General features: G+C 38.9%; 1 protein-coding gene across 5 annotated transcripts in view; it reads left to right on the top strand.

Moving 5' to 3' along the window:
- The window catches only part of RNLS (renalase, FAD dependent amine oxidase), a 282593-nt gene that overhangs the window by 238498 nt on the left and 16577 nt on the right, over nucleotides 1-27518 (top strand). For 2 of the 5 annotated variants that reach the window (XM_053585267.1, XM_053585265.1), the window contains exon 6: nucleotides 5851-5976. In XM_053585267.1, the coding sequence (XP_053441242.1) occupies nucleotides 5851-5976 (126 nt within the window). Of the gene's footprint in view, nucleotides 1-5850; nucleotides 6027-16196; nucleotides 16271-27518 lie in introns of all 5 variants that reach the window. The other 3 variants (XM_053585266.1, XM_053585263.1, XM_053585264.1) reach the window with 2 other exon arrangements.

The following is a 27518-nucleotide window of genomic DNA, read 5'->3' as shown; positions in this document are numbered from 1 at the left end:
AGAAAACTAAAAGGCAGGCAGATATAAAAATGGCCAAATATAATATCACCTGCAGAGGACCTGCAGTCAAATGAAGCGATGCCTTCTCAACAGCATCATCAGAAGCTAACCTATATCGCAATTATATCTTTAAAGTGCCAAAAGTATTGAATAAAAATACATTGTACAAATTAGGGTAAATAAAGCATTTGTGTTTGTGGGGGTGGGGTGGGGGGGGGGAGACAGAGAGAGCTTACTTCCAATAGAACTTCATTTAAGGGAGAGGAAAATGACCCTAGAGGGAGGATCTGAAATCCAAGAAGGATAATGTGGATAAATATAAACAAATATTGACTGTATAAGACAAAACAATAAAAACATATAAAATCAGAATTAAAGCATCCTCAGGTTCTAATATTTAGGAGAAGGATATTAAGATACTGATTAACTTTTGATTTTAAACTTCTGCTGGATGCCTAAATGAATGTCTCCTAAAATATAAATAAACTATAACTCCCAACTAGTAGTGGAGGAAATAGAATAAAAGGTAAAAATAGTTTAATCAAAAAGAAAGCAATTTTTTTATTAAGTCATATACACATAGATCATATATACATTAATGCATTTATGGGGTACAATGTGCTGATTTTATATACAATTTGGAATGCTTGGATCAAATTTGATAAAGGAAGGCAATATTTTTTAATTCAAAACAGAAAGAAATGATGAAAAGAAGGACGAATAGAAACCAAAAAATAAACCTTAAAGTAAAATGCACATTTGGATGTAAAGATGTTTACAATATATTTTTGAAGGGGTTCAAATATCAGGAAACTAGTACCATAACTTTCATAGAAAGCAAAAATTATCAAAACTCAAAAGAGAGATTGGTCAATTTACCATAATTAGGAGATGCACTTCTCTCAGTAATTGATGAGGCAGACAAAAACAGATTGTAAGAATTAAGTTAATTAACAACCATATAATTAGTATGATTGTTCTAATGAGCTTTTGTAAAATGTTAGTTCAATGTCTAAAAATTCTTTTCAAACACACGTAACACTTGTGACACCTGACTGTATATGAGGCCACTTGGCAAGTCTTAAAGCATCAATACAGATAACATTTTCTCATTCAACTGAGTTAGAGTTTGTTTTAAAAATATCTTTTATTATAAGCAGAATGTATTCGGGTGTTATTTTTGGGCCTCTTATGATGACCTTTGTCTTTAACTAAGCCAATTTAACCTGTTAATATTTATTGTTACAACTGATATGACCAAGGATATGAGGCAACTAGAGTCTTTATTCCAAACCAAATCTTAGGTTCTGTTTAAATAATAACTTCCATAGCTCTTAGTGGTTAAGTATTTAAGGGTTGACCCTTCTGTATCTTAGAATTCTATAAAAAGTAGATGATAGGGCTGCTGGCTGGGCTGCTACCGTTATTATCAGCTTTCAATGTCAGACCCCCACCCCAAATTGTGGACTACAAACTACTGTGCCTATTTGACACTCACTAGTTTGGCTATTATTTTAAGAAATAAAAACCAGAAACGCATTGACAAGGATTTGGAGAAATTGAAACCCTTGTACTTTGCTGGTGGCAATGAAAAGTGGTACAGCCACTACAAAAAATGATATGATTTATTCCTCAAAAAATTAAAGATAGAATTACTATATGATACAGCAATTTCACTCCTGGGTATCTACACAGAAGAAATGAAGACAGAGACTAGAACTGACATTTGTACACCAATTTTTATGGAAGCATTATTCACAGTAGCTAAAAGGTGGAATCAACCCAAGTGTTCATCTAAGGGTGAATAGATAAACAAATCGCAATGTATACATGCAACAGGAGATCATTTAGCCTTAAAAAGGAAGAAAATTCTGACAAATGCTACAACATAGACAAACCTTGCGGACATTCTGCTAAGTGAAATAATCTGGTCACTTAGGACAAATACTGTATTAGTCTACTTACATGAGGTCCCTGGAGTAGTCAAAATTCATAGGGAAATAGAATGGTGGTTGCCAGGGGCCAGGAGGAGAGAAGAGGGAGTTGCTGTTTAATGGATATGGAATTTCAGTTTGGGAAGCTGAAAAAGTTCTGGAGATGGATAGTGATGATTGTTAACAGAGCAATGTTGAATGTTTTTAATGACACTGAAATGTATCTTTAAAATAGGTTAAAATGGTAAATTTTATATTATGTCTATTTTACCACAGTAATTCTAAACAAACAAACAAACAAACAAACAAACATGTGCCTGTACCCCAGAGAGGTCTGCCATTGTCCCTGGATATTGATGTAATAACATCCCAATGTTAATCTCAATGTTAATGCTCTGAGAGAAGTCAACTCTGTTATCCATTTCTAAAGCTTCCCTTTCCACAGCGCAGAGGTCAAAACAAGAATATTACCTAGGAATGCCTTAAGTTTGTGTAGCACTTTATATCGGAAGAAAGGTTTTATGTAGCTTAGCTCATTTAATCCTCCTGACAACTTTGTAAGGTAAGTAGTGTTGCTCCTTAACTGCTTCTAAATGACAGAAGAAAGTGAAGCCTGAGAGATTAAGTTGTCCTAAGACCACAGGGCTCTTAAGAGTGCAGGGGTTCAAATGCTTATCTTCTGACTCCACATTCATTGATTTCCCAAAGCACAGAAATAATTGTCAACTTACTATGAACTTTACATTTAAAATGCCAAAAGCAAAGCACTATTCTTGTTAAACTGAAAAAGAAAAGAAAAATAAAGATAGTTATCGTTATTAGCTTCTCAGTGACCAAAGAATAATGATTATACTAAATTTATGCTCTGAATCCTATTAACACATTTGTGGCTTTTTATAATGCTCTATTTCCAAACCTTGGTCATGTTTAAACGCTGTTTATACCTCTTTGTATTTTTAGACTTTAGCTTCTAAAAATACCCTTTAATTTGGGGTTGGGGAGCTTCCCCTAAAACTCATCATCAGTACTCCAGGGACAGTGGCAGACTACACGAGGACCTAGGCACAACATTTTAGGTTGTAGCTAGTCAAAGTTCAATCTTAATTCTAAAAAAGAAAAAATTGTCCAATTCCCATAAAAACAAGTAGCCAGGTTGTTGTCATTGTTATGCAAGAACTGTTTCACTTTAGGTCTTAAATTTCATTTTTTATTGCTCTCCTTGAAGTAGATGGCCGATGTAAATGGGAGAAAACTGGCATTACACCATCACTGGTCTTGTGACTTTACAAGCTCCCCCTAGACAAATGGCTGGGTCAGTGCAACGTCCCAATTCTCAGCATGCAGCAAGCATTCATTTTCTCTGAAGCCTGCCGTACATAAGTCAACTTGGAGCCCCAACTCTCTTGCTTCAGACAGCTGACCCAGTAGCGTTCTCTGTCTCTGGAAAGACTGGTTCCACGTGGGAGAGGAATGGCATTGATACCCCCTCACTGTGAACAAGTCCTCCTGAATTTATTAACTGATACATAAATAACACTTCTTGAGGCAATAAGCAAGAGGTTCTGTGAAGAACTTGTGATTTCACGTGCCTGTGTCCTTGCCTTTGTGCAGTGTCTGTGAAGACTTCACCAACAGGTTACACAGTGAATGTTCAAAGAGGAGGCCCCTCTGTTTCCTCTTTCAAGTTATTTTCCAGCTACTGGCCTGCGCCATAGCACAGTGGTTACAGAGCCAGCCACATACACCGAGGGTGGCGGGTTCAAACCTGGCCCAGGCCAGCTAAACAACTGAAACAAAAAAATAGCTGAGCGTTGTGGCGGGCACCTGTGGTCCCTGCTGCTTGGGAAGCTGAGGCAAGAGAATCACTTAAGCCCAAGAGTTGGGGGTTGCTGTGAGCTGTGACGCCACAGCACCCTACCAAGGGTGACGTGGTGAGACTCTGTCTCAAAACAAAAAAAGTTATTCCAGCTACTGTGAGGTAAAGGCAGCGTACAGTCTGGCTTACCATTGCATTGACTGCACGGATTCAGAATTCAGATTCCTCACCTCCAACGTGAAACTGTCTGGAAAAACTCACTGCACTTTAGAAAGTCTTACAGCATGTTGGGACTCTCTTTCCTTGTGTTTTGCTGTGAACTCCGTAAACCAGGGTTCCCTGTGCCAAGTGCAATGGAGAAAAGAAGTAATTTTACAAAAAAAAAAAAAAAGCACACACCTATCATTTGAGCTACACCTGGGAAACTTTTCCCTGGTATCTGGCTTACTGCTACGGTTCCCATACCTTACATGTATTAAGCAATTCCTCTGTGCCAGAAACTGTGTTGAGCATTTTATGTGCACTATGTTATTTTATTTAATCCACACCATAGACAAGTGCTTTTCACCCTTTTTTATCTCACAGCACACTTGAACCTGTAGCTAAACTTCTGTGGCGCACTTAAATTATGTTGATCAAAAAAAAAAAAAAAAAAAGACTTGAGAAAAGGAATATACTTCCTGTGCTTTGAACTTTCTTCAAAAATAATTTAATTAATGATCTTTAAAATTTTTCATGTTTTTTTCAAAACCCCTGCCATAGACTTCCTTATTTTCATTAAAAAAAAAAAAAGAAATCGCAGTTTGGCCGGGGCTGGGTTTGAACCCACCACCCTTGGCATATGGGGCCGGCACCCTACTCACTGAGCTTGTGGCGGGCGCCTGTAGTCCCAGCTGCTCCGGAGGCTGAGGCAAGAGAATCACGTAAGCCCAAGAATAGAGGTTGCTGTGAGCCGTGTGATGCCACGGCACTCTACCCGAGGGTGGTACTTGAGACTCTGTCTCTACAAAAAAAAAAGAAATCAAAACCCAAAATAAAAACCCTGAAATGTAAAGAGGTTAAGTGGATAGTTACAGCAAGTAAGGGGCTTACGCCAACCCTTTTTTCCCTGTGTAAAAGTGTACAGACCTAGCTCAAATAGATCATTATATTTATTACCTTTTACAATATCAAAGAATTTTCAGAATCAGATTAGCCAACTCTTGTCAGTGACTTACACACTTTCATATTCTTTTCCACCATCAGGAAGGAACAACAACTTTCATATTATATTTCCTGTGTTTGAGGTCTATTGTTTTCCCCTCCACATTCTCTTTTACATGACTTAAACAAAAAACAAACTCTTGTGAACATTCCTTCCTAGATTTTCCTGTCTAATGCTTCGGTTGCCTAAACTGTTTTCAACTCAAATTCGGATTGGCCTTTATTCTGCTGAAAGATACAAAGCTTACATGCATTATTTTTGATTATGAAAACATAGCAAAAAATTCAGTGACAAACAAAAATGGAAAGTATTATGAATGAAGCAGACTTTTTCTTTCTAATGCTGTTTAAAAGATGAACAACAGGATGAAGACAAGCCTGTTTCAGAGAGAAGCTTCATTTCTTTGTGAAAAGGGTAAAGATATTTTAATCTGGCATTTGTATAATTTTAGCAAAATACTTTGCGATCCATTAAGCGTAAAATGAATGAGATAAGTATTTATTGACCATCTACTTTCTTCTCAGAATTTAAGAAGGATAAAGACCATAAAAAAATGGATCCTGCCCTAAAGAGCTTGCAATTTGGTGTATGAGAGAAGACCCCCCATGCCAATGAATTTAATTATAACCAAAGCTATCCATTTTAAATGTTCTTATCCTTCTTTCCAGTTCTTTAGCAAAACCTGACGATTTGTTCTCTAAAATTCATCTTGAATCTTTCTTTCTCTTCAGAGAAGGTTGATATTGGATTTCAGAAAGAGCCTAATTTATGGATTAAGGATTAGAATCTGGTTTTCCTCCATTTTGCCTCATTATTATGATCTGGATTGACATGTTGGAAGATGATTTTATGCTACCCAATTTTAGATGTATCTTTATGTTTCTTTTATGCTACAGAGTCATCAGAAATCGGGCCTTCCCTGGTGATTCATACCACCGTCCCATTTGGAGTTACATACTTGGAACACAGCATTGAGGATGTGCAGGAATTAATTTTCCAGCAGCTGGAAAACATTTTGCCAGGTTTGCCTCAACCTATTGCTACCAAATGCCAGAAATGGAGATATTCACAGGTAATCAAAGAAGCGGTGGTAGGAGCACAACCGTTTTCGTAATAGGCCAACAGAACTGATTTGACTTTGTCATTCTTTGCCATTCTCTAGGAAAAGAAATTAACAAAATTAACAATGTCATCTTTGGAGCAATTATGTGCTCGCCCAACACATGATGGTAACTTCTGTAGGTTTTCTTGTCGTGCTATTTCTCAGTGAGAGGTGCATGCAGTTTTCGTCAGTGTTATTTTCAAACTCTAGCGTCTGAAGACGTACATACACTGATATTTTAGAGTTTCCTATGCAAGCAAGTCAGGTTGTGTATCAAAATACAGCTGTGTCTTTGGGGGTTTTCTTAATCAGTACTGTGGATATATAGAAACCACTATAACCTCCCAAATTTTTGCTATCTGTCAAATTAACCTTGTAAGTGTTTTTTTGCTACCACAATTTTCATTTTTATTAAGTTCCCACTTTGGTTTTGACTGCTGCCAGCCAACCTCTCTTGGGAGAGAAAGATAAGTACCCGCATAGAACAGCTAGCTGACTAGTTGACCTGTTTTCAGGGTTAGATAAACCAGCTGATCATTCTACTAGTTAAAACTTAGAGCTCTTTATACTAAGTAAATGTTGACTTTTTAAAAAAAAAAAAAATCTGCATATTCCAACAGAAGTTTGTATTTGTAAGAGAAGTCTTTTGATCTATGGACTCAGTAGTGATGTCATTTAGGGGACAGTGGAGCAAAAGGCAGACAGGACAGAAGCAGTGAGTTGTTCGCTTTTTTCCTGAGATCTGTGAGCCCATTAATTACGCGACATATCAGCACTATTGGTTATCCAAGCTGTGAAGCCTTCAGAAAAAGTGGTGTTATGGAAAATTGCAACAGATTTTATATATTTTAAAGGGCTTTCTGAAATCAGAGGAAGTGGTAAATTACTTCCTAAAATATTGCATGTTTACCCATATCTTCTCAAGTTAAATTATACAGTGAACCTTTGGGGAAAATATTTACTTAAACAAGTCATGGTTACTTTAGAAGACTTTTTTTTTCTTTTAAAAGCATTGAAAAATCTCAATAGTGAATGTCTTTAAGTAATATTTAACTCAATTTTAGCCTGGCTGGTAAAAGGAAACAGAGAAGTCATCTTGTTAATGGACTTTGAAGCAGTGCAAGGTCACTTTGAGATTTATAAATATTCCTTGAAAAGAAATGATACTTTGTGAGGTTTCCTCTTATGCCTTTCTCATAAATAATTAACTGAAAAAAATGGGTTTAAAATCTATTTATTTCTTAAAATTTGATGAGTTAATAAAAATAGGTTTTTCCTAACATAAAATGACCAATTTAAACTTGTGCAACATCAAAAAATCTAAGAAAAAATCCTTCAACACAATGTACCTCCAAACCCTAGCAGTGATTTTTATTATATTTCGGATGTTGAAATTATCCTACTACATTTACAACTCCGTAGTCATGAAGTCTACATTGGCTGCAAAGCCTGAAAAGGAATAAGTTATTATTCAGACTTGGATGTTTGCATTTTCCACTAAGCATATTTTTCTCATCATACTTTGAGGCTATTCTACAGAACATAACATTGTCGTTCATTGTAGAGCTCTTATGTGCTTTGGCTGTCATGTGTATATAAACATCAACTTCAAAAAAGTAATAATAGGGAGGCATAGCATGATGGTGGATGGGACGAACATGTAGCCCACCTCTCCCAAGTCATCAGGTGAGAGGAAAGGGGGTCTGGACCTTTTCCCCGCCTGGATTATTGGTGTGGACAGACAGCTGAAGATGCGCAGCCATTGGCGGATTGCTGTATATGAGGTGTAATTTAAAACCACAGACTCTATTGTAGAGATTTCCCCTGTTTGTCCATGCTGGCCAGCAGGCCCCTTCCTCACAGAGGATAGCAGCTTGCAATTCCTGGCAAAACTCAACTGAGGAAAATTTATTCCTGAGCAGAGTTTGGCACCCGAAAAAGGAGCCACTCAGAATCACAAGGAACTAAGCAACCCGATGGAAAATTGAAGGGAAAATTGAAGAGAAGGGATCCCGCCCGGGAAACAGACATTTTGAATTCTCCAAAATGGCGGGCACCTTCCCCCAGAACAACAGGAGTGATTAAATAGACCGGACCTGGTGGGGAATATTGGTGTGGGCTGGCAGTTCAGGCTGTGCAGCAAACTGGCGGGTGGCTGGACTCAAAACTCCAGAGCCACAAAAACTGAGTATAAGGTTTCTGTGCATAGCAGCTGTGGCGGCAGAGAGATGCGGCCTGCCACGTGGGACCAAGCAGCAGCCAGACCCGGCTGACACAGCCGATTGCAGTTGCCAGTTTGCAGGAGAACACGGGAGCAGAGTGGAAAGATCTGTGAAGCATGGACTCCTGCACTGAGTTGGGAGGTTGGATAGAAGAGCTGTCTGGAACAGAGTAGCTGAGGTTGCACAACAATTAGGTAAAAAAAAAAAAAAAAACTTTTATAGAAAATCCAAAATGGCAATTGGCCAGGTAGGATGGTTACCGTGGTATAACAGTATAAACAGTGAATCAGGTATAAGCCTGGGAACCACTCACAGCGCCACCTGGTGTCCAGAAAGTATAATGCATTATAAATATATTCCTACGAAAGTCGATCCCTACATCATACATATAGATGTATATTTCTACATACATACAAGAATAATATCTTTGTGGTTGGTGCCTTTTTTTTTTCTTTTCTCATCATTTTCTTGGAGGAACTATCGTTAATTTTTACTATTTATATATTTTTTTATTTTTATTTTTTCTATTCTTAATTTTTTCTTTCTTTTTTTTTAACTTTTTCATGAACACCACTTTTTATTTTTCCCTTCTTTCTTCCTCTTCTTCCCTTCTTATGGTTTCTGAGAGTGCTAACATCAGATTTCTAAAGGGTTTTTTTGTTTGCTCATTCATTTTGTTTGTATGTTTTCTACCTTTTTTCTCAATTATTTTATGATTAACATTGTTTTTATGGTACTTGTTTTTTCTGTTGTTGTTTAGTTGTTGTTGTCTGTATGTCTATGTGTTTCTGACTGTTTGTGCATCTGTGGGCTTGTGTGTCTGGTAGCCTTTTTATCTGTTTATTTGCTCATTTGGTCTCAATGAGTTTGGTGTTTTGACCTGCAATTCTGAGCTCCCAGCACTCCCCTCCACTCTCACTCTGAGGTCTGGAGGCCTGTCCCCAAGGAGTCCAGATTCTTGGGTGATTTCTCGAGGGGTGTGGACAGGGCCTGGACTGCAGCTGGTCAGTACTGACTGTGTGGAACGGGAGTGAGGAGATGACAGTCGGCTGAGAGGGAACCATACCGGAGCGGCAGTGCCCTGAGGCGCAAAGCAGCAACCATTTTTGGCAACAAAAGGGCCCACCCCCGCATATTCCGAAGCCACAACCCCTGTCTGCCTGGGCAACCAGAGGAGGCCGGGCATCTTCTCAGATGGCAACCACCGCAGAAGAGATCTGGAACTGAAACACAAGCCCTGTGAGTAAAGGGTTTGCCTGTGGCGATACTGGCCCGGGTGGAGAGCCGGGAAATTCCCAGGGTGGGGCTGACCCAGAGGACCACTTTACTGAGCCTAGGACGCACCCGGCCCTCAGGGGATCATCAGACTATAGACAAAGGAAGGCAGGAGGCTACAGCTGACCGTGCTACAAATACAAACCTGCAGGAGTAAAGACAGGGCCTGAGGCACAGGTTCTGGGAACTCAAAACAGCTTCTTTTCTGCAGAGGAATTTAGCAGGGACAGAAACAAATTCCCACAAAGTTGTTCTGTTCTGTCAGTAACATCAATCAGGGGTGGGGCTGGAACTGAGTGAACACCCCCCCAACTTCAATCAAGCACCCGAAGTTGTCAAGCCTCACCATCCCCTGCTGGATAGAGGCAGAGAGCAGTGGCCTGGCTGAGCACATACAGATTCCCTTGTGATTCAGGCAGGTGCAAACCCCTGGAGTATCTGCTCACTGGAGGCAACTGAGTCACAGCCCTATGAGGCTATCAGTGACTGGGTGTGACAGAGGTGCAAGGTGGGGAAGGAGGCATCAACCTTCCCAGACTACTCTATTTGCTGGGTGGGTCCTCCTGACTTCACGGAGCACAGGAGCAAGTCATATTTGAGTTGTCACCAGACCCCTGCGATCCAGTTCCCAGAGACCTTTGAAACTCTCACACCTGAGACAGGTGCTGACTGAGACAATTGATTTGGACCTTTTGAACTGAGCCAATCACCTGAGGACTATTCAAGTGGTGCCCTAGGTATGTGTTTGTAGGAAGGTTTGATTTTCCTTTTCCAATTGCTGCCTGTGGGAGGGGGGCGGGGTGACTTAATTGCTGGTATTTCTCCACAGCTGAGACTTCAACCCAGAATAACTGTTTCCCTAGGGTCAAACAGAGACCAGCTGAAAACAAAACAGAACCACTTAGCCCCACCACACCAAATAGGTCCCCAGTTTCTCAGGCTGTAGCACTGTATGGATCCTCAACAAAGCTCCAGGGAAAAGTCAAATGGTGTGAAATAATCATGGGGTGGAATCAGCGGAAAAACTCTGGTAACATGAATAACCAGAATAGATCAACCCACCCAAGGAAAGATATGGCAGATGTCACTGAAGATCCCATTTCATAAACAGCTGGCCAAAATGTCAGAAATCAAATTCAGAATTTGGATTGCAAACAAGATTAATAGAACAGAGGAAAATTTGGAATTAGAAATTGGAAAAGCTGGGCGGCACCTGTGGCTCAGTCGGTAGGGCGCCGGCCCCATATACCGAGGGTGGCGGGCTCAAACCCGGTCCCGGCTGAACTGTAACCAAAAAAAAAATAGCCAGGTGTTGTGGCGGGCGCCTGTAGTCCCAGCTACTCGGGAGGCTGAGGCAAGAGAATCGTTTAAGCCCAGGAGTTGGAGGTTGCTGTGAGCTGTATGATGCCATGGCACTCTACCGAGGACCATAAAGTGAAACTCTGTCTCTACAAAAAAAAAAAGAAAAAAAAGAAATTGGAAGAGCTATTCAAAAGTCAGAATTAGAAATTTGAGGAGAAATTCAAAAGTTGTCTCAAGAATTTAATGAATGAAAAGACAAAACCACCAAAGATTTTGATGCACTGAAGCAAGAATTTGTAGCCCTCAAAGATCTGAAAACTACAGTAGAATCCCTCAGTAACAGAGTGGAGCAAGCAGAAGAAAGGATTTCTGACATTGAAGACAAAGCTTTTGAATGCTCCCAAACTCTCAAAGAGGAAGAGAAATGGAGAGCAAAAATGAATCATTCTCTCAGAGAGCTCTGGGATAATTCGAAGAAGGTTAATATCTGCCTCATTGGAATCCCTGAAAGTGATGAAGCACATCACCTTCCAAGACTTAGCCAGAATCAAGTGGAAATGTTGAACAGGCCAATATCTACTTCTGAAATAGCATCAACCATACGAAATCTCCCTAAAAAGAAAAGCCCAGGACCAGATGGCTTCACGTCAGAATTCTACCAAACCTTTAAAGAGGAACTAGTACCTATATTACTCAACCTGTTCCAAAATGTAGAAAAAGAAGGAAGACTACCCAACACGTTCTGTGAAGCACACATCACCCTGATCCCCAAACCAGGAAAAGACCCGACAAGAAAAGAAAATTATAGACCAATATCACTAATGAATATGGATGCAAAAATATTCAACAAGATCCTAATGAACAGAATCCAGCAACACATCAAACAAATTATTCATCATGACCAAGTTGGTTTTATCCCAGGGTCCCAAGGCTGGTTTAATATACATAAATCTGTAAGTATAATTCACCACATAAACAAATCAAAAAACAAAGACCATATGATTCTCTCAATTGATGCAGAAAAAGCTTTTGACAATATCCAGCATCCCGTCATGATCAGAACATTAAGAAAATTGGTTTAGAAGGGACATTTCTTAAACTGATAGAGGCCATCTACAGCAAACCCACAGTCAATGTCGTATTGAATGGAGTTAAACTGAAATCATTTCCACTCAGATCAGGAACCAGACAAGGCTGCCCATTGTCTCCACTGGTCTTTAACATTGTAATGGAAGTTTTAGCCACTGCAATTAGGGAAGAAAAGGCAAGCAAGGGTATCCATATAGGGTCAGAAGAGATCAAACTCCTCGCAGATGATATGATTGTATATCTGGAAAACACCAGGGATTCTACTACAAAACTCTTAGAAGTGATCAAGGAATACAGCAGAGTCTCAGGTTACAAAATCAACACTCATAAATCGGCAGCCTTTATATATACCAACAATAGTCAAGCTGAAAAAACAGCTAAGGGCTCTATTCCTTTCACAGTAGTGGCAAAGAAGATGTAATATTTGGGAGTTCATCTAACAAAGGACGTGAAGGATCTCTGTAAAGAACTATAAAACTCTAAGAAAAGAAATAGCTGAAAACGTTAAAAAATGGAAAAACATACCATGCTTATGGCTGGAAAAATCAACATTGTTAAAATGTCCATACTACCCAAAGCAATATACAATTTTAATGCAATCCCTATTAAAGCTCCACTGTCATACTTTAAAGATCTTTAAACAATACTTCGTTTTAAATGGAATCAGAAAAAACCTTCAATAGCCAAGACATTACTCAGAAATAAAAACAAAGCTACCAGACCTCAGACTATACTATAAATCGATAGTGATCAAAAGAGCATGGTACTGGCACAAAAACAGAGAAGTAGATGTCTGGAACAGAATAGAGAACCAAGAGATGAATCCAGCTACTTACCGTTATTTGATCTTTGACAAGCCAATTAAAAACATTCAGTGGGGAAAAGATTCCCTATTTAACAAATGATACTGGCTGGCGACCTGTAGAAGACTGAAACTGGACCCACACCTTTCACCATTTTTTTTTTTTTTTTTTGTAGAGACAGAGTCTCACTGTATGGCCCTCGGGTAGAGTGCCATGGCGTTACACGGCTCACAGCAACCTCTAACTCTTGGGCTTACGCGATTCTCTTGCCTCAGCCTCCCGAGCAGCTGGGACTACAGGCGTCCGCCACAACGCCCGGCTATTTTTTTGTTGCAGTTTGGCCGGGGCTGGGTTTGAACCCGCCACCCTCGGCATATGGGGCCGGCGCCCTACTCACTGAGCCACAGGCGCCGCCCACCTTTCACCATTAACTAAGATAGACTCTCACTGGATTAAAGATTTAAACTTAAGACATGAAACTATAAAAGTACTAGAAGAGCGTGCAGGGAAAACCCTTGAAGAAATCAGTCTGGGTGAGTATTTTATGAGGAGGACCCCCCAGGCAATTGAAGCAGCTTCAAAAATACACTACTGGGACCTGATCAAACTAAAAAGCTTCTACACAGCCAAGACACAAGCAGACAGCCCTCAGAATGGGAGAAGATATTTGCAGGTTATGTCTCCGACAAAGGTTTAATAACTAGAATCCACAGAGAACTCAAATGTATAAGCAAGAAAAGAACAAGTGATCCCATCGCAGGCTGGGCAAGGGACTTGAAGAGAAACTTCTCTGAAGAAGACAGGTGCACGGCCTACAGACATATGAAAAAATGCTCATCATCTTTAATCATCAGAGAAATGCAAATCAAAACTACCTTGAGATACCATCTAATTCCAGTAAGATTAGCCCATATCACAAAATCCCAAGACCAGAGATGTTGGTTTGGATGTGGAGAAAAGGGAACACTTCTACACTGCTGGTGGGAATGCAAATTAATACATTCCTTTTGGAAAGATGTTTGGAGAACACTCAGAGATCTAAAAATATATCTGCCATTCAATCTATAACTCCTCTACTAGGTATATACCCAGAAGACCAAAAATCACATTATAACAAAGATATTTGTACCAGAATGTTTATTGCAGCCCAATTCACAATTGCTAAGTCATGGAAAAAGCCCAAGTGCCCATCAATCCACGAATGGATTAATAAATTGTGGTATATGTACACCATGGAATATTATGCAGCCTTAAAGATGGAGACTTTACCTCTTTCATGTTTACATGGATGGAGCTAGAACATATTCTTCTTAGTAAAGTATCTCAAGAATGGAAGAAAAAGTATCCAATGTACTCAGCTGTAGTATGAAACTAATTTATGGCTTTCATATGAAAGCTATAACCCAGTTATAACCTAAGAATACGGGGAAAAAGGAGAGGGAGGGGAGGGAGGGGGGAGGATGAGCAGAGGGAGGGTGATTGGTGGGATTACACCTGTGGTGCATCTTACAAGGGTACATGTGAAACTTAGTAAATGTAGAATATAATTGTCTTAACGCAATAACTAAAAAAATGCCAGGAAGGCTATGTTAACCAGTGTGATGAAAATGTGTCAAACTGTGTATAAAACCAGTGTATGGTGCCCCATGATCACATTAGTGTACACAGCTATGATTTAATATTAATTTAAAAAATAATAAAATTTTTTTAAAATGTAATAATAATGAAATGTCCAGAGACTTAATATAATTTCATTAATCAGTTTTCAGCTAATCTCCTCAAAAGAGCATTTCTCCAGTGCTTTTAAAAGCTCCATCCTTAACCTTTGGAATTTCACATAAATGTACGTACCCCTCTTCCCTTGCCATGCCAGTACTCACAACCTACCTTTGTTGGATTCATGTATGTTTGTTAATGAATATGGCCTGCTGTAACGTTGAACTGGAGTGAAGGATGGTGTAGGACCAGGGACTAAAAAGAAAGAGGAACAGCTACCTGATTTCTCAGCTTCCCTTCCTCATTTTTGAGTGGAGGTACAGGGTCCTTGGAGGGGAAATCACACCATGTTTTCTTCCAGCCTGGATCCCACCCAGTATTCCAACTATACTGTGTTCTTTTTCTGTTCCTCCTCTCCTTGTCCTGCTCTACCTAAAACTTCTCCTATTCTCCACACGCCACCCCCTTCCTTTTCTTCTCTTTCTCTGATAAACAAATGACAGAACCAGTCCTAACCACCTTCATATTATGAAACCTTTGTTTGAGGCAGGCATTCTAGACCCCTCAGGCTTGACTCTCTATTCTTGATTCATTTTATTTTTCCCCTTGTTCTCTTCTTTGATGGCCCTTACACTGCATCCTGACACTCAGTGACTTGGAGGATGGAGAGAAAAGAGAGTAGAAGGGGAAGAGGAATAATGAGCACCTATGTGTGCCAGGTCTGGAGCTGGGCAGTTCAAAGATCTCATTTAATACCAAAATCACTTTTAAAAATGACAACAAGAAACCACTACACACCTAGAATTGGCCAAATCCAGAACACTGACAACACCACGTTGCTGGCAAGGATGTGGAACAACAGGGACTCACTCACTGCTGATGGGAATATAAAATGGCGCAGCCAGATTGGAAAGTAGTTTTGCAGTTTCTTAGAAAATGAGATATTATCTTACTACATGATTCAGCAGTCACACTTCCTAGTATTTACCCAAAGGAGCTGAAAACTTATGTCCACAAAAAACCTATACATGGATGTTTATAGCAGCTTTGTTCATAACTGCCAAACTTGGAAGCAGCCAAAATGTCTTTCAGTAGGTGAATGGATAAACAGTGATACATTCAGCCAATGGACTATTATTCAGCAGTAAGAAGAAATAAGCTATCAAGCCATGAAAAGACATGGAGGAAATTTAAATGAGTATTAATAAGTGAAAGAAGCCAGTCTGAAAAGACTACATATTGTATTATTCCAACTCTACATGACATTCTAGAAAAGGCAAAACCACGGAGACAGTGGTTTCCAGGATGAGAGGTGAGAAAGGAATGACTGGGCAGAGCAAAGAAGATTTTTAGGTCATTGAAAATCCCTTCCTGATGTTACGGTGGTAGACATATGTCGTGATGCCTTTGTCCAAACCCACGGAATGTACAATGCCAGGAGTGAACCCATATGTGAACTTTAGACTTGGGATAATAATGGTGTGTCAATGTAAACTCTTCATCAGTTGTGACAAATGGTGGGGGATATTGATACCAGGGAAGGCTGTGCAGGGGCGGGGTGCAGAGAGCACATGAGAAATCTCTGTACCTTCCACTCAGGTTTGCTGCAAACCTAAAAATGGCTATAGAAAAAATAAAAACCTGTAAAGTCATCATAAAAATTAAAAAGTATATTTAGTGGTAAAAATGAATCCTAAATGGATTCCTTTTTTTTTTTTTTTTTTTTTTTGCAGTTTTTGGTTGAGGCTGGGTTTGAACCTGCCACCACCGGCATATGGGGCCAGCGCCCTACTATTTTGAGCCACAGGTACTGCCCACCTAAATGGATTATTTTAATGGATTCTTTACACACACACACACACATATATATATATAAAGTAGTTTCATGAGTTTTCTGGTCTTAATCCCTTACAGTGATGAGAACATGAAGGCTCAAAGAGATGAAATAACTTCGTTAAGATCCCATAGTCAGTAAAGAAAAAAACATCATAGCTGCCTCTCAAGTCCTTCTGACCTCTTCACTCATCTGTTTCCTATTGTTGCTCTAACAAATTACCAAAAACATGGTAGCTTCAAACAGCACACATTTATTATCATTCTGGAAATCAGAGTCCAAAATGAGTGTCACTCAGATAAAATCAAGGTGTTGTCAGGCCTGTGTTTCTTTCTGGAGGTGTAGGAAGGAATCCATGTCCTTGCTTTTTCCATCTTCTAACTAGAAGGTGCTCACATCTCTTGGCTTGAGACCCCTTCCTCTATCTACAAAGCCAGTGACAGCAGGTTAAATGCCAGAATGGCCACATTTCACCATTTTTTCCCTTCTATCTCACTCTCCTTTTAAAGACTTTTGCGATTACATTAGGCTCAGCTGGATAATCCAGACTAATCTCAGGTTCAGCTGATGAGTGATTTTAATTCCATCTGCAACCTTAAAACTTCCTTTCCATGTCATATAACATATTTACAGACTCTAGGGATAAAAATGTGAACATCTTTGGCAGGAGCATATTTCTGCTTACCACATCGTCCTTTTCCCCAAATCCCTTGGAGGATCCTTTTATCAGGCAGTATCTCCCGCTTCCCCATAAAACCTCTGGGAGGAGCTTCAGCTCTCTAAGGCTCAAGCCACTGGAAGGGAGTGGCTGCTATCTGCAAGAGATAAGCAGAGTATTTTATGTAGGGGTAAATTCTAGTTTCCCTGGCGTTGCTCTCTCTTGCCCAGCACTGCCTCTAAAGTCGTATCACAATGGCAGCAATGGGGTCAAACATGTTTGTTTATTCCCGTATCCATTTAGTTACTCATTGATTCCATATGCATTTAATGAATGCCGGCAATATACCTAATTCTCCACCCATGAAGCCCTGAACACTAAGATTTGCTGAGGGCCGTCTTCTAAGACTCTATATTTAATTTTGTCTAGAGTACAATAATGATGTATTCTTGTGGCTGCCACTCTTCCATGAGGAAAGAAGGCATGTTTGAAAGACTTGGGAGCTGCTCCTGTGTCGCCCATTTGGGGTTGGAATAAAGCACTTGGGTAGGTGGTTCACAGGAACTTAGCAAAACAATGGCAGATTTTGGGGGGGTTCTCAGTTCCTCCCTTTTCAGCTATTTGCTCTCCATAATTTAAATGTTCAACCAGATTGTATAACTTGGTGCTTTACTTGATATAAATTGGGTTAAGGTTTCTGTAACAAACATGATACTTTCACCCTTTCAGTAGAAGAGTGATAACTGAATAGCCAGGTGTTGTGGCGGGCGCCTATAGTCCCAGCTACTCGGGAGGCTGAGGCAAGAGAATCGCTTAAGCCCAGGAGTTGGAGGTTGCTGTGAGCTGTGTGAGGCCACGGCTCTCTACCTAGGGCCATAAAGTGAGACTCTGTCTCTACAAAAAAAAAAAAAAAGAAGAGTGATAACTGAAAATGCCTTTCCATGTACCTTGACAGGGGACATTTTATCAGTTTGATAACCCTGATATTACAAGCCTTATTTTTTGTGTTGTTTTCCCTTGTTTCAGTGGCTATCATGATGTCTTTCTCCAACTATAGTAAATTTCTGGTTTCGCTCTAATTTTCCCCATCTCTCTTCAGTTCCAGAAAATGTTAGTGGTCCTTTTCTCCCACTTTATTTGTGACTCTAATGGATTACTTTACTTTTTGGGAATTACCAAATGTATTTTCAGATACCAAGAAAAGTCAGGAGAGAAATTTGGGAGGGAGGAGGTCATGAAGGAATACATTGGTGTCTTTGAACAAAGATAAAATGAGTGTATTTGGACTAGCCTGTTAAGCTTATAAAGTACAATCAGAAATCAGTTACCTCCTACAGTTACATTTCTTCACTTAGTCTTTTGCCCTTAGATTATACCTTGTCTCCTTTCTTTCCTTTTTTTATTTTTTTGAGAAGGATCATGAGCCCTCAATGGATCTGATAAAAGCTTTGACTATAAAAATAGTCTTCATTTAAAAAAATATATATATACATATATATATACACATGTAAACATAAAAATTACATACACTTATCAGCAACCTAAAGTCTTTCCAGGAATCAGTGTCAGGAACACCTGCTGTAAATATTATTCTACTAAAACCTGAATAACTCAAGAGCTTGTCATGGCCCAACTTGGCATATTATTACAGTGAAAGAAACAGAATCCAGCAACAAAAGGAATTTAAATTAATTCCAGTCCTTATTAGTATCTCTTACAGAACTTTAAAGAATATCCAAATTTTACATAGTATCATCCTTACCAACACTTTGGAAATCTCTCTTCTAATTCCCTGTGTGTCCCACTTCTGAAAGCTCCCTCAAATCCTCTTTTTTGCCCCCTTAATTCTTTATTCCCCATAGAAAGTTTCTCTGACAATCAGCCATGTAGGCTCCTCTCTTGTTTTCTCTTTCGTTTCTTCATGCTTTCATTGACATTCTTGGAGGTTGGCTCTATCCTCTTTTTCTTCTTAGACAAGGGACCCTTTTCCCTTTGCAATACAAAATCCCCGTTTTTGCTTCTTCAGGTCATCCCCAGCAGATTGCCTCAGTTGACACCGTACTGCCAGGAGTTAGGAGGAGTAAGAGAGAAAAGAGCAAGGGATAGCATAAGGCCAGAGTTTTCCCTATGGGTTTGTGTTTGGGGTGGGGCCGGGTATGCACACAGAAGTGCCCACCCGTATACTTACAATGTTCTTTCATAGGAGTATTGTCTGGTGGGCAATCGGCATTGAAAGCTCGGGTGGTAATGGATATATTAATTTTTTCTTTCTCTTTTCTGTATGTTTTCTATTATGACCCTCACTTTCTTCTTTTAAGTGAGGTGAAACTGAGGCAGTGACTGATTTCATAAATATGTCAATTTTGTAAATCCAAAGGAGTATTGTTCCCTTTCAAGTATTCAGCCACTTTGATAAGCTACACCATCTTTCAACCAGATCGGGCATCTCCTTCAGATCCTGACACGTATTCTTCAACATATCATCAGTTGGATCAGGTCTTTGAAATTTGAGGTTAAATTCATTGTTTTAGGAACAAATGAATTCATTGTTCCTTATTCTTAATAAAGAGGGGGGTGTCAAGCTGAACCATTTTGAAAAGTATGTTTAGATGTAACTAGGAAAATATAATTGGTTTATATCGATCAGTTTTAGTGTGTCAAGTAAGCTGATTCTAAAAGCAGTTTTAAACCCAGAAACCCTCAAAGACAATTGATCTGTGAGTGCATCATTACAGTTACAAACATAGAGACTTCTAGAATAAGTACTTGGAAATACAATAATGAATTGTCAAGGTATATTAGGCGTGTTGTTTTATAGTTCACTTCCATAATAAAATCCAGCCCTGTTGGTCCCTTTAACACTATTCCTATGACTTTTATCCCATATTTGTGTTTTATAATTCCTGCGTTTTTCTTAAGAGAAAGAGTTACCATATCACCCAGCCTTGGTGATAAACTTCTGGCCTTGGCTTAAACTTCTGGCCTCAAGCAACACTCCCACCTCAGCCTCCCATGTAGCTGGAACTATAGGCACATACTACCATGCCCGGCTAATTCCTGGATTTTTTGATAAAGTGATGTGATTATGACCTTGAACTTTGGAGTCAGATGGACTCAGGTTCAAACCTAGGCTCTATATGTGTGTTTACACAGGCTAGACCACAACTCTAAGCCTCAAGGTCCTCATCTATAAATGGTAGCAGTTGAACTTACTTAGAGCTGTGGCTAGGATGAAATGAAATATCGCAGTAGAAAACGTTTACTACAGACACTAGTACCAAGCAATTCCTCAATTAATATTCCCAGACAGTGGTAGTAAGAGGAGGCAGTGGTGTGGAGCAGGAGGGGTGATGGTGCTTTGATGGACTTTCTTTGTGGGGAGCTTGACTCCGCATGTCCCTTGCTCTCTTTTCTTAATGACCTCTCTTCGTGCCCACATGTTGTCCCACTTTTTCTCTTTTCTTACTCACTCTCTACTCTTTTCAGAGTTTCTGTCTTTTCTCTTCTCTCTGTTTCATATATATAAATAGTTCTGGCCCAGGCTGTTTCAGTAGGACTGAATCAATGCCAGGGGCTATGACTTTTCGTCAGACCCGTGAGGAACTACTGAATAACATCAGAACAAGGAGAGATGAAAGTGGTAGATCCCTGTCGACACAAGGAACTCTTGGCAGTTAGATATTATTTTTTAAAGTGGAGGATTTTCCAGTTGTTTTGCCATTCATTTCTAAACTAACTTGCACATTTTCCAATATTTGGTGACTTAACACATTTGTGCCATGAGTCATCATTTCCTAATGAAATTATGGCCACGAGAGCACTCTTGCCTATTACAAGTTTATAGTAACCTTTGGAGAGCCAAAACAGGACCTTTGAGATAGGTGGACTATAGCATGACTCAATTTGTCAACAACAGAACTCCTAACAGGTGTCAGACCTAGGCATTTGATTGACTAATCACCCACCTCTTCATCACTGGCACATAACTAACCTCTTGCTTTAGCGTATTATGTTTGAGGCTACACACACGTGTGAGATCATCAGCTGAGAAATTCTGTTCCTTAAATTAGGATGTACAATCTCAGTTTAATTGAAGTTTATATGCACAGATATTTCCTCTTTTTGCAGAATTTCATCTTACATAAACTATTACATATTTTAACATATATGAATTTAATGAAGTCATTTTTTTTTCTCAAGTATTCTTGGAACTGACCCTGCCATGTAGTCAGTGTCACACTTATTCAGAATAACTAATTATTTTGAACAGCAATTCTCTATAGAAAACTTTAAAAAGGAGTCTGTGTCTTTGGTCCTGGGCAAATTCTAAATATATTCATCTGCACCCAGTATTAATGTGTAAAACCAGATGGTGGATGTTATGACATGGGTGTAGATTCCCTAGTGGAAATAGGCACTACTTCAGCACTGTCCATTACAGAGTGAGTATATAGTTGGTCTATTTAGAGTAAACATTAGTATTATGCCGTAAAACTAATAAGCAAAAAAGTTTAGTTGATAAGACCTGTTTATGCCCACATTAGAAACTGATGGCATATACTCACCTTTTCATTCAGTACACATTTGTTGATCTCCTATTATGTGCAGACATTGTACTAGGCTCAAAGACCAAAGATAACACCCTTCCTTCAAGGAAATGTCCCATGTAATCAATCAGCGAGGGTGATTAATAAGCAGAGAATCATGATATCAGGCTGTTTGCTATACAAAAGGGATGCACGGTGTGCTATGTGAGCACCAAGCAGACTTGAGGAAAAAGTGGTAAGAAACAGCTTCCTGAAAGAAGCTCTCACTCCTCGAGCTAAATCCTACAAGATGAGGAAGACACCAAAGGGCGTGATGTTGGAGCAATGTTCCAAAAGCGTGAACTTTCCCAAAAGCAAAAGAGAGAAGGCATGTGTGAGGAATAGCCCGAAGTTCAGTTTGGTGGAAACACAGCCTGCAACTAGAACATGGATGAGAAGGCTGGAGAGAGAAGCTGAGTCCAGGGCATCCGGTTTGTCATGCTAAGATGTCAGGATGATGTCCTGTTGCTCAGTTCTGCTCAGCTGTGGTGCTATGTCCATTGACGGGGACGTTGCTATTACCATAATTAGCAGTGTCCAAGGTAGAGGCTGTGCTGGTTCTATTTCCCTTATTCTTTCTCTTTAACTTGGTTTTTGCCATCATGCGTTGTAGCACCTCTGTATGCCATGATAGAGTCTACATCAACATTTTATTAAACATTGTACATGTTAATATATTTTTTCACTCTCTCCCTCCTCTCTCTTTCAAAAATTCTATTTATTAATCTCTTACTCTATGTAACTTATTGGGCTCTGTATATAGTTCACTGTATCCTCCAACCACCTGGTGGAGTTTATATTCCTTCCCTATTGCATAGGTGAGAAAGTTGAGGATTAGAGAGCCCAGGTACCTGTGTAAGTTTCAGCTGCTAGGACGTGACAGAACTGAAATTCAGCCACAGGCCTATTTAAAAGCGAATGCTTTTAAACACCTCACTTCAGTGGGGTAATTTTTTTGAATTCTGGCTTTTCTCCCAATTATGACACATTCTTATACCATTCTACTTTTGCTGCTGTCAGCTAGAAATAATGATAGTTGACAGTTATACTGTGATTTTTATAAAACAGTTTTATACTTGCTTTCATTTGATCCTCACAACAGTTCTGACAGACTGGGAAATAAATATTATCTTTGCTATAAATGAGGAAACTGAGGTTCCTATTGAATGTTTTTTCTAAAGTGATGCATTTAGTAAGGAACAAAATAGAAACTGGAAGATGTAACTAGATTCAAAAGTTCATGTTTTGTACCATATACATACATATAAAAATTTTAAAAATAGATCATACATCTAACATAAACTTTTAAACTGTAAAAATTCTACATGAAAACATAGGAGAAAATCTTTATGACCTTGAATTTGGCCAAGATTTCTTAGAACACAAAAAACACAAGCCATAAAAGAAGAATAAATTGAGCTTGATGGAAATTTTAAAAATAGTGTCATCGAAAGACAATGAAAATGAAAAGATAGCCACAGACTTGGAAAAAATGTTTGCAAATTATATCTTTGATAAGACGCTATTATCAGAATATACAAAGGATTCTCACAATTCAGTAATTTTTAAAAAGCCCAATTACCTGAAAAGGGGGAAAGATCTGAAGAACAGCTATGAATTTAACTATAACATCATAAGGCTTCTACACTGAAAACTACAAAACATGGTTGAAATAAATTAGAGAAGACAAATAAATGAAGAGCCATCATTGAAGGACTTAATATTTGTAAGATGACAGCATTATGCAGAGTGATCTACACATCAATTACGATCTCCACCAAAATCCCAGTGGCCTTTGTTGAAATGAAAAAGCTGGTCCTAAAATTCATAGGGAACTGCAAGGGCCTCCTGAACAGCCAAAACAATCTTGCAAAAGAACAAAGTTGGAGGTCTCACATTCTGATTTCAAAACTTAATACAAAACTACACCAATCAAGGCAGTGTGGTACTTTCATAAGGATAACATGGAATCAGTAGAATATAATTTAACATCCAGAAATAAACTCTTAACCACAGTCAATTGATTTCTGACAATGTTCCCAAGAATATTCAATGGGGAAAAATAAGACTATTTCAATATTTGCCACTGGTTCAAATACGAGTATGGATAGTCACATATGAGAAAAGGAAACTGGACCCTTACCTCACTGCATACAAAAAATTTTCCCCGTATAGATCTAAAACCTAGATATACAAGCTAAAATCATAAAAACTCCTAGAAGAAAGCATAGAGATAAATATTGACCTTGGATTTGGCATTGGTTTCTTAGATATGATGCCAAAAGCATTAAAACAGAAGAAAATTTGGAGCATCAAAATTTAATACATCTGTTCTTCAAAGGGTTATCAAGAAAGTGAAAAGACAATTCCCAGAATAGGAGAAAATACTTATTAATCACGTATCTGATAAGAATCTATTATCAAGAATATATAAGAAATCCTTTTTCTGGAAATAGGACAATAAACACATGACACAGAAAATAGTGTGGCGCAAAGGGAGGACTGAGTAGGGACGGCTACAGAAGCGAGACAATCTAGAAGCCAGAAGCATTGCGCAAGTGACAACTGGTGAACAAAACTATCAGTAGAGCATACCACCAACACAAGAAGCTAAATTAATCAGACAGGATTAGAAGATTACAAAATAAGGCACACAATGAAGTAATCAAATGTTTAGTTATTTTTATTTTTGCCAAATAGATACAGACTAAAGCAGAGTTTCTCAGCCTCGGCACCATTGCCATTTGGGCTATAGAATACACGGGGAGAGTGTCCTATGCAGTGTCGATGTTCATCAGCATCCAGAGTCTTTACCCCACAGAAGCCAAAAGCAATGCACCCCTACCTCATTTGTGACAATCTAAACATCTCCAAATATTGCCAAATGGCCCCTGGAAGGAGGCAAAGTTACCCTTGATTGACAACCATTGACCTAAAGTAGAAATTCAGAGATTAAGTAAAACTAATACATTGGGTAAAGAGTATTACTTAAAGTCATGCTAGCATCTTTTTTATGGCTGAATAGTATTTCATGGTATACATATGCCACAGTTGATGTGATTATGAATTGAGACTGTGCATCTTTTGTATTTACCTGGATGGATTTGGAGAATATTCTCCCAAGTAAAGTAGCTCAAGAATGGAAAAGCAAGCATTCCATGTAGTCAGTGTTAAGCTGAAACTACCCTGTTTCCCCGAAAATAAGACAGTGTCTTATTTTAAGGTGTGCTCCCAAAGATGCGCTGGGTCTTATTTTCAGGGGATGTCTTTTCTTTCCTGTAAGTAAGTCTTATTTTCAGAGGATGTCTTATTTTCAGGGAAACAGGGTAGTAATCAACTACTATGTGCCCACATGAGGGAAAAACACTATTAAATTCAAGAAAAGGATAAGTTCCCACCTAATAAGTACAATGTAGGGGTATAGGACGCATTGCTTGGGTGAAGGACTCAAGTGTAACTTGGACTTTACCTTACAAAACTAATGTACCCTCATATTAATCCAAAATAAAAAACAATAAATTTATTAAAAAAAAATATAAGAAATCCTTACAAGTCAACAGCCATAAGAAAAAAAGAAACAGACAACTCACCTGAAAAATGAGTAAACATTTTGAGTAGACATTTGCCAAAGAAGAAATACAGATGGCCAAGAGCACATGAAACAATGCCTGACACCATTATTCATTAGGAAAATTCAAATGAAAACCACAATGAGATACTCTTTTACACCCATTCGGGTAGTTATAATTTTAAAAAATGAAGATTAGCAAGTGTTAGTAAGAACATAGAGAAATGGAACACTTATTCTTGGCTGGTAGGGATGTAAAATGGTGCAACCACTGTGGAAAACAGTTCGGCAGTTTCTCGGCAAGTTAAACATGGAATTACAACATGGCCCAGCAATTCTACTCCTAAGTATATAGTCAAAAGAATTTAAAACAAAACTGTGTACACAGATATTCATAACTGCACTATTCAAAATAGTGAATATGTGGATAACAACCCAAATGTCAATCAGCTGATGAATGGATAAACAAAATGTGGTATGTTCTACAATGGAATATTATTCAGCAATAAAAAGGGATGAAGTACTGGTACCTGCCATAAAAGGAATGAACATCATGCTGCTGCAAAAGAAGCCAGTCACAAAGGCACAACTGGAATAATTCTGTTCATGTGAAATACCCAGTGTAGACAAACCCATAGAGACAGACAGCATATTAGTTATGTATATTTTACCACACCCAGAAGAGACATGCATGGTAAATATGCTGTGAAAGATGTTGAACATCAGTGATCATTAAGGAAATGCAAATTAAAACGACAATGACATGCACTCAAAAATGGCTCACAGACACCAAATGCTGGCAAGGATATGAAACAACTGGAATGCTCACACGCCACCGGTAGGAACGCAGAACAGCACAGTCACGCTGGGAAACAGTTTGGCAGTTTCTTATAAAAGTAAATGCATGCCAACCATGTGACCCGGCAGCCCTACTCCTAGGGATTTACCCGAGAGAAATGAAGATGTACTTCCACATAAAACCTGTATACAAATCAGTGTAACTGGCTTATTGTACCCTCAATGAATCCCCAACAATAAAAAAGAAAAAAACCCTGTATACAAATGATCATGGCAGGTTTAGTAATAACTGCCCCAAACTGGAAATAACCCAAATATTCACCACCTGATAAATGAATACACAAATTATGATACATACATAAATGAAAAACTACACAGTAATAAAAAGGAACCATCTAGTAATATCTGCAACAAATGAGGGACTCCCACGAGCACTATCTAAGTGAAAGAAGTCAGGCTCAAATCGATGTATATGACTGTCTGGAAAAGGTATAACTGTAGGGTCCCCCAAATGAGACAGTTGTTGTCAGGGGCTGTGATTGGGAGAAAGGGACTCACTACTCAGGGCACAAAGGAAATTCAGGGGAGATGGAAATATCTTCTATATTGTTAGTAGCAGCAGTTACATGACTTGTATGTATTGTCAAAAATTATAAAACAGGACAGATACCGTGACTCATTTCTGTAATCCTAGCACACTGGGAGACCAAGGCAGAGGAATTCCTTTAGCTCGGGAGTCCAGGACCAGCCTGAGCAAGAGTGAGACTCTGTCTCTACTAAAAATAGAAAAAATTAGCCAGGCATCATGGCAGGTGCCTATATTTCCAGCCACTCAGGAGGCTGAGGCACGGGGATCACTTGAACCCAGGAGTTTGAGGTTGTTGTGAGCTGTGATGATGCCATGGACTCTAGCCTGGGCAACAGAATGAAACGCTATCTCAAAAAAAAAAAAAAAGAAAAAGAAAACATTTATAGAACAGTACATGTAAAAAATGAATTTACCATAAATAAATTATACCTCAATTAAGCTGACTTTAAAAACTACCTTTTTTTTTTAATCCTCCATTATTGTCTCTTTTGTCTTTCTGAGCAACACAGGAATTCACCCTCTTATGTTCACAGTAGTGAAAGCAGAAGGAAGATTGTTTCTAGACCCGAAAATAAAAACGACTGCATTGTTTTTTGCCATAATCCCACAGTACAGATATAAAGTCACTGGGTCCATTCAACATGAAAGAGAACCAGAAAAAATGTCAATGGCCATGCTTCTGGGTCTTCAAGAAGAAGGATAAAGAGGGACTGGGAGAAGGGAATCAGCAGGAGAAACTAAGCAACTGTCAACTTGAGCAGGGGAAGAAGGCATGAGGCCCATTGGAGGAGGAAAAATGATTTTCAGCCAGACTGACCATTTTTGGCCCTCTTCATCCTAGAATCCCATCCAGTTGGATCCTCTGAGAGATTATGGTAAACATTTATATAGAGATGAAAACAATAAGATTCCAAATCCCCTTACAGACGCGAACTAGTGTTTTTATACCATCACACTTTTCATGTGCTCAGCAACTGCTAGGAATAAAACAAATACTTGAAGTATTAATGAATGAATAAACT

Source organism: Nycticebus coucang, chromosome 3 (genome assembly GCF_027406575.1).
Source record: "Nycticebus coucang isolate mNycCou1 chromosome 3, mNycCou1.pri, whole genome shotgun sequence".
Classification (NCBI taxonomy): domain Eukaryota; kingdom Metazoa; phylum Chordata; class Mammalia; order Primates; family Lorisidae; genus Nycticebus; species Nycticebus coucang.
Note: the sequence above shows the minus strand (reverse complement) of the source record. Positions and strands in the feature narration are given on the sequence as shown.